Source organism: Odontesthes bonariensis, chromosome 5 (genome assembly GCF_027942865.1).
Source record: "Odontesthes bonariensis isolate fOdoBon6 chromosome 5, fOdoBon6.hap1, whole genome shotgun sequence".
In the NCBI taxonomy this organism is placed as follows: domain Eukaryota; kingdom Metazoa; phylum Chordata; class Actinopteri; order Atheriniformes; family Atherinopsidae; genus Odontesthes; species Odontesthes bonariensis.
In genome coordinates this window covers 8,253,618-8,261,971 of record NC_134510.1, presented here as the reverse complement: position 1 = coordinate 8,261,971, position 8,354 = coordinate 8,253,618, and the positions used below count along the sequence as shown (strand labels likewise).

The following is an 8,354-nucleotide window of genomic DNA, read 5'->3' as shown; positions in this document are numbered from 1 at the left end:
AATGCACACCGGTGAATGTGCTACATACTCATGGATGGCAACCATTTACATGAAAGACACCTGCCTTCCGAGGGCCCATCAGCTATGAATAGAGAACTGCTAGGTGATGATGAGGGGGAGTGGCATGGTGGTCATGTTTCATCCTTTTCTATGGACACCGGTGAAAGTGTTAATATTCCGGGCTGTTTATAAGAATGCCTGTTTGTGTTGCATGCAAAACACCACACTTAAGACAGCCACACACATGAAACACACGGGTGTTTATATGAGATGACTGTACAGCTATTTTTTTTTTAAACTCTACACAGCTGTTTATAAGAAATGACTACACAGCTGTTTATAAGAGATGAATGTATAGCTGTGTATGTGTTACAAAAGACAGGAAACAAACTGCAGCTACTTCTGTATTAAAAATTATGTACAGTAAATGTAAAGCTGTAGACAACACTGAATGCAATGTACAAACAATTTGAAAAGCTTCTACACACACACACACACACACACACACACACACACACACACACACACACACACACACACACACACCTTAAGGTATCCCTGGGCTGGGCAGGACATATGTTATACAAAATGATTGGTGACTTAAAAGACAAGTGGCAGTGTATACAACACAAAATGTTCAAGGGTCAAGGAACTTTGTAAGGACCCTTCTAACCCTTTTCGCCTCTGCCTCGTTACAGTCAGTCAGGTAGCTGTTGTTTCGTGTGGGAGGCTGTACTTCCTGGTCTCTTTGCAGAGCGCTCGCCACAGACAGTTCGTCCACTGCCTCACTTCTTTCTTCGCAGTAGTTGTGCAGGACAAAGCAGGCGTAGATGACAGCTGGCAAATCACACATGTTAATGTCCATTGCTCTTCTCAGACATCTGAATGTGGCCTTCAGCCGACCAAAAGCACACTCGATGACCATGCGTGCCCTACACAAACTCAACCCAAAGTACTGTTCTTGTGGCGTGGAGCCACCGTTCGAGTATTCCTTCATCAGGAAAGGCATAAGTGGGTAGGCAGGGTCACCAAGGAGAAATATGGGGATGGGTCCCTCGTCATCCACGATCTGCTTTTGCAGTGCATACGTATGTGTATACGTCACTGGCGTTGGTCATGTGGCTGTGACGCAGATGTAAACAAATCCGTTCTGGCTGTAACAATGGCAACCCGAACGGCGGCATTCCTAGATCTTCCCACTCTGGAACCCATTCTCCAAAAATATCGTTTAGGGGTACCCAGAACGCCGGCTCCATGTGACTGCGACAGCCAAACGATAAGCAAAAATATCGGTTATAGTGAAAAACGTTTCCATGTAACCAGGCCCTAAATCATTCAAATGATCTAAAATGCAAATATAGAATAAATAAATGCTAACACGATGTGGTGGTTGTAAGAGCATCCACCACAAAAAGTAAAGAAGTTTTTTTCTGTGCGATTAATTAAAAATGTTGTTTATTCATGATATGTCGGCCTTTTTACTTTACAATGAATTATTACAAGTATTTAAATTACAAGTGCTATAATTTCATTGTCCAATGACTCTTAACTTAAATGTTGCAGACTCTCGACTTTACGCCGCGTCTTTATTTTTCACTAGTTTGGAAAGTGGAAGGTGAGTTGGGCTTATAAGTAAATTAAATTTATCAGTGAGATAAATAACTGTGATAACTGTTATTTTGCCCTTTTAAAAACACTTTTTAATGTACTTATAAATAGTTTTAAACACGGCAATGTTATTGTCAACTTTGTTAATTTTTTTGTATAGGTTCACATCAGATGTTCTCCGATGTAGCATCGTTTTTGGCCTGTGTTGGTTCTGAATGTGTCTTCTGCCAAACAAAGGAAATGGCAAATAAGATTCATCTTACCAAAAAGCATCTTGCAGATGCAAGGTACTTTTTGGAAAACAATGAAGGTATGTAGTACACCTGAACAATAAAGGTGTAGGATGTGATTTCATGTATTGAAATGATAATTATTATTTTTATTTCTTATTTAATTTTTTGACCCATTTTAATTTCACAGAGAAATTTGTGGTGGCCTGCTTCTGCAAGGACAGAACTCCATCAAACAGAAGCCACTACCATTGTCCCTTCTGCAATTTTACAACTCTTTCACGGCCATGCTACTTCATGACAGATTTAAAAGCCGTGCATGGTAGGTGTTCTGCTGCGACATCCAATGTTCCAATCAATCAAATCAATGTTGTTGGGGGTTTTTTGTATTTAAAGTCTACTTTAATGAAGTATACAATTATATAATCCTGATGTTTAACACATTTTCTTTCCATTTTTCTCCTGGAGGTATTGAATCAAGCAAAAAACAAGGTATTACTGTCACGCCCACGGGACAATGTTTTAGGTTTTAGGTTACATTTTAGTTTTATAGTCCATGTTTAGTTTTTAGTTTTGCCATCTTTTAGTTTCCCTTCACTTACCAGTTCATTAGTTTCACTCACTTCACCTGTGTTTTTTCCCTCAGCTGCACTCACTCTCCAATCACTCCCAGCCCTCTATTTAGTTTCCAGTCTCCCCTGTCAGTTTGCCGGATCTTTGTCTTACCCTCTTACCGTGACACCTTGCTCCTGATTTCGACCCTTCATGCCACGAAGCCACGTATTTATCAAGCTAAGTATTTATTTATTCCATGCCTTGCCAAGTCATTTTGTTTGTTTTTCTGTCACATTTTTGAATCTGGCTCAGCCACGCTTTTTGTTAGAACTTTTATTTTTTTTCTTGAAATAAATCCAAGTTCTTTGGAAGTCCGCATCCGTGTCCTACCTTCACCACCCCACTCCTGACAATTACATGACATTAAAACATTAGTATTTGTTATTGTTTTATAAAATACTTTATTCAGAAAGGGCCATATTGTTGAGTTTGATGCAGGTAATGCTAATAACACTACACTTCATATAAAAGAGATTATCTGTGTCCAGAAAGGAGCATATTTTCATGTCCTGACAGAGTTTAATTACATTTTTAAAATGGTTAAATATGTCTGTACCTACTTCAGTCACTCAGTGAGCCCACAGGAAGATAATTATATGTACCTGCATTTATGTATATGAAATATTTTACTTTAAATTGTATTTGAATAATTTTGCAAATTTTTAGTCTGATGGTCATCTGTGGTGTCTCTCCTCAGTTATGTTTTCGATTGCAGCTCCCTGTGTGTGGTACAAGATAAATATACTCAAGAGATAGTCAGAGGGCAGAAATACAGTGACTTTTGCATCGTGGTTTAAACATCTTTTATCAGTACTGTAATGTTTCACAATAATAACTGTCTTTGAGTTTTATTTTGCAGGTAAGGCAAAGGCTTTAAAAAGAGAAGCCGACAATGTCAAAGAAGACCCCACAGACAACGTGGACTGTAAAACTGAAAAGTGATCATGTCCGCACTGTACTGCTGAGCTTAGTTCACATAAAAATCTCAAAAGACATATCAGAGACCTACATTGCCCCCATGATTTGTATAGATGTAAGAAATGGGATTTGTCACACCAAAGTATGACCACAGCCTTGTTTTGCCAGTACATGTTATTAAGTCCACAAAGATGGACTGTGAGGTTCCAAATTGCAGGAAATTTATGCGAATTGCAATCCTGGAAAGGAATGCAAGCGCTTGGGGACAAAGAGTGCCAAGTCCTATGCAAAGCCAGCAGTCCTCACATCTGCCTCTCTCAACGACATGCTAGGTAAGGGATTGATGTCCTCTGAGTGGGGTGTCAAATGTGAAAACCTCAATCAGGAAGCAAACAAACTTCAATTGGACAGTGTTTTTCTTTTTTTTCACGATGAGGGATACTCCAAAAGGTGATATTTTTTTTTTCTCAGTCTTCACATTACAGAAAGACAACTGGTGTCAGTTCGGAAGAACTGTAGTCACGTTTGACACATTTGTGGGGAAAATGGAACCGTAAGTGTCGGGACTGGGACTTCACACCGGTGTATCCACCGCATGATGGCCATGTGGTGGATTTTTCAAGAGTCCCCAGGCACTTTAATGTCAAAATTGGACATTCAAACCCAAGACATAGATGACCTGGAAAGTCACATAGTTGAAACTAGCATCATTTGTGAAGATCATTAACCTGTCAACGGTCTCAAAATCTGAATCATGACAAGAAGCGCATCCCATGCCTACAAGATTTGCCTCTACAGCTGAGGACTAAGGAGCAGCAACCACCACCATGTTTTGTCCCCACAGAAAACACTTGTCCCTACTGTCCTGGTCCCACCCCTCCAGCTCTGAATCCCTCCAACACAGTCACCACGCAAGCTGTGGTGTATGGAATTAATTATGTCCATACAGGTAACTCTATAAAAATTGTAATTTGATGTTTATCTAAACATTAACTGACATCAACTTCAGATATGTTTTTTCAATTACATCTGCTATGTCAAATAATGTACAGTTCTATATATAATTAAATTTTTAAATAATTTTCTTTCAATTAACAGGTAGCTGTAAAAAAAAGTGCCCAGTATGCAGTAACGTTGTGAGGTTCCAGGAATATTCCTCTGGTTTCCACAACTTTAATAACCGCGTACTGTTGACATTGCCTTTGTGTCAGCTTTTGCCTTCTGGTTTGGCCGTAAGGAAATCATAACTTGTAGGCCAAAAAATTTCAACCAGCATTTATGTCAGCGAAACATTGATAACATATCATATTTGTATGTTGGTTTTTCATTACAGAACAAGACAACTAGTGGATGTATGATGGACACTGTGTCATTGTTTAATGACAACAGATACCTGACATTCCGTTGTCCGGTAATTACCGGACATTGGCCGGAGAAAAAAATAAATGTCCGAGAAAATGAAATCTCACCGGTCAAAGTGTCCGTTTGAAATTGACTAAATAGGGTTGCCACCCGTCCCTTGAAATACGGAATCGTCCCTTATTTGACAACAAAATGTTGCATTTGTTCCGTATTTTCACACTTGTCTGTCCCACACACATCCACACAAAGCCCCGCCTCCCCGGCTGCGCTCCTCTGTGAGTCTGCCTGGCTCCCTGCGCGCGGTGCTGTCACTCACAGTTGCTTAGAGACACACACACCAGCGCGGCACAAAACCCGCGAATTTTTAATAATGTCCTACTAATAATCCCTCTATCTAACTCAATTTGATTTTCAGAATAATACTACCATTTAGGCTAAGTCTAATGTAGTAACACAGTAGCCTATTAGAATAAAATAATTTACCCTAATACAAACACATCGAAAGGTGTATGGCGTGTGATTGGCCGAGCGTTTGCGCGTGCAGCAAAGATTCTACCGCGAAAAGTGTAAAAAGACCCCTTTGTTTATTGAATGCGGCTTCGTCTTCTGCTAACAAACAAATAGGTTACGTCGGCTATTGTTAAAATATGGCCGGTCCCAGGCAGAGTAGCCTTAAAAGTTTTTTTCTGAAAGATGTGACGACTCCAGATGCGACTCACAAGAGAGGTCCTGCTGCTGCTGCTGCTGCTGCTGCTGCTGATGACCGGTCTGTACCTGTGCCAGATGTGCCGCCTCCGCCTCCAGAGAAAAGGCAAAAGTCTCGGGTGTTTCGTTCCGATTGGGGTGAAAAGTTCACATGGCTGAGGTGTGAGGTTGTTAGCAGTAAAGAAATAATGTTCTGTTCGCATTGCGAAATGGCCGGACGACGCAATGGTTTTACAAAAGGATCGACTAATTTGAGAATGTCCGCTCTAATTGAACACAGCCAAAGCAATGACCATGTCTCCGCGCTCCATTTAAAGCCACAGCAGGTTGTCATGAAAAGCCACTGCGAGAAGGCCATGGAAAGTTCAAAGAAAAAGTTGTCAACGCAGCTCAAAATTGTCTTCCATATGGCCAAACATGTCATTCCTTCAAACCAGTTTGTTGCGCAGACAGAGCTTCTGCGAGCTCTCGAGGCTCCAGACTTCGTCACTACCGATGGTATTTATCACCACAGTGACTCTGTTGATGACATGGAGAAGGCATTAGAAGATGTGGTGATGAATCAGATACAGGAAAAAATAAAAAGGAGTGACTTTGTTGGACTGATCATCGACGAAACAGTAAACATCACTGTTAACAAAAAGTTGATCATTTATCTAAAGCTGGAAATGGAAGGAAAGGTGGAGACGTGCTTTCTTGGAAATTACGATGTGGACTGCGGGACCGCAAGATGCATTTATGATCGCCTAGTCGCTGTGCTTCGGGAAATGGATGTTGAACTGTCTCGTGTCATTGGCCTGGGTTCAGATGGTGCAAGCGTAATGATGGGGAGGCATGGTGGGGTTGGTGCTTTGCTTAAGCAGGCGAATCCCTTCTCCATACAAGTGCACTGCGTGGCCCACAGAGCGGCTCTTGCTGCCCTGGACGCAGAAAAGTCCGTCAACAACATCACATCTTACAAAAACACAATCTCATCAGTGTACTCCTTCTACAAGCACTCAGCAACAAGAACAAACCGGCTGCGCCAACTTACAGCTGAACTCCACGACGAGGACATGGTCAGCCTCAAGCAGCCTTGCGCAGTGCGCTGGCTATCCCTACACAGGGCGGTGAAGGCCATGAAACACAACTGGCCAGCTGTGGTCATGGAGCTAACTGAAGAGGCCTTGAGAGGAAATGCAAAAGCGCAAGGACTGCTAGGTCAAATCCAGAGCTACAGCTTCATAGCCCTGACTCACGCATTGGCCGATATGCTACCTGTGATGACCAAGCTGAATTTAGTGTTTCAGAAAGACGACGTCAATCTCTCCAGTATCCGACCAGTAGTGCAAGCATCTGTCGCGGCATTCACACAGTTCCGAGATGCCCCGGGTCCAGAAGAGGAAAATTTCCTGGCAGGCTATGAAGACGGCAAGTACATGGATATAAAAGTGACCAACGCAAGCGAGCGCTCAATCCAAGCTTTCAGAAAAGTCAGAGAACGGTTTGTTCAACATCTGATAGATGCCTTACAAGACAGATTCCCCGAAGACTGCTTGGATCTACTTCACTGCTTCGACACCCTCCTCAATCCTCGTAGATATCCTCCATCACAGAATGGTAAGAAGGAGCTATTCTATATTATATTATATTATATTATATTTATTATATTATATTATATATTATATTATATTTTATTACATATTATTATTATTATTATATTATCATTATTTATGTCTGTGGCATGCGCTCACTTAACATAGGCCTACCCAGTCCTACAATAACAAGATATTTACAGTTGGTTTATTAAAAATACTTTTCAGTAAAAGTTAACAACAATAACTCTCATAACAAATGATAATTTTATTAAAAATGTATTCATTCAAAATGCTTAAGTTAACAATTCCTGTAATGAATGAATAGCACAATGAAAGAAATAATGTCTCATCTTAACATTCCTCACTTACCGTAACAACAAAAGTTCTAATAACTCATCATTGTCTCCTATTTGCTTCTTATTCTTTCTTTTTCCTTTCTTTTTTTTAGCTCTTCAAGAATATGCAGAACCAGCGATCAGAACGGTTGTTTCCCATTTTACAACTGTTGAGTCTGCAGACACCACTCCTCTTATTAATACCATTGCCCTGCGACGAGATGCCCTCGCTGTGATGACAGCGCTCCGTGGCTATGGGGGATTGCAATTCGCCACAGCCTGTGAAGTCCTCATTCGGGACTTCATCGAAATCTATCCAGAGTGGGCCAAGCTCGCCAAAATAGCTTGTGTGATCCCAGTTTCCAGTGTTCCCGCAGAGAGGGGGTTTTCGCTGCAGAACCGAATCAAGACCAAGCAGCGAAGTCGCCTCGCAGAGCACAAAGTTACGCGCCTTATGCGCATCGCCAGCTGCGGAGAGACATTACAAACTTTCAATTTCTTGTCGGCAGCTGATAATTTCAACATGGCCAAAAAACGTAAAAGGTAGTGATGTAAACCAATGAATAATTTGATGGCCTCATGCCTATTCATTTTAAATTTAGGCTACCTTAAACCGCACCATATCAGGTGCACGTCAAGACCGTTACTATAACTGTTATAAGTCTTAATTGTATGTGGGTAAGGGGGGTTAGTTCATTAAACCACAAAAAAAGTTTATTTTTTATTTTTTTGATATATGGAAGAATGATTGGTTCATCAGATACGTCTCTTAATATTAACTGCACGGGGTCGTTTGCGCAACAGGGGTCGTAAGGCCAATAAATGTGTTGAATTATTTTTTTGTGTCAAATTGTCATTTTTTAAGCTATTAGTCACTTCAAATTTTTCTACACTAGCCTAATTAGGAACGATGGAATATTTGACCGTGGTGTTATCAAAATGTCCGGAAGGTGAAACCTCGGACGGTCACTTTGACCGGCAGGTTTTTTTTCTAACGGAAACCC

General features: G+C 41.0%; 1 protein-coding gene across 1 annotated transcript; it reads left to right on the top strand.

Annotated features, from left to right (window-relative positions):
- Positions 1-6,123: 6,123 nt before the first annotated feature.
- Positions 6,124-7,989, top strand: LOC142380652 (zinc finger protein 862-like). The gene is made up of 2 exons (XM_075466553.1): positions 6,124-7,037; positions 7,464-7,989. The coding sequence occupies exons 1-2, from the start codon at positions 6,206-6,208 to the stop codon at positions 7,895-7,897; spliced, it is 1,266 nt and encodes a 421-aa protein (XP_075322668.1). The 5' UTR covers positions 6,124-6,205; the 3' UTR covers positions 7,898-7,989.
- The last annotated feature ends 365 nt before the right edge of the window (positions 7,990-8,354 follow it).

What these genes read in the sequence shown, in the direction of transcription:
- LOC142380652 (XM_075466553.1), top strand. Translation starts at nt 6,206, where the DNA reads ATGGATGTTGAACTGTCTCGTGTCATTGGCCTGGGTTCAGATGGTGCA. An exon ending in ATATCCTCCATCACAGAATG is followed by an intron (nt 7,038 to 7,463) that starts GTAAGAAGGAGC and finishes TCTTTTTTTTAG; the next exon opens with CTCTTCAAGAATATGCAGAA.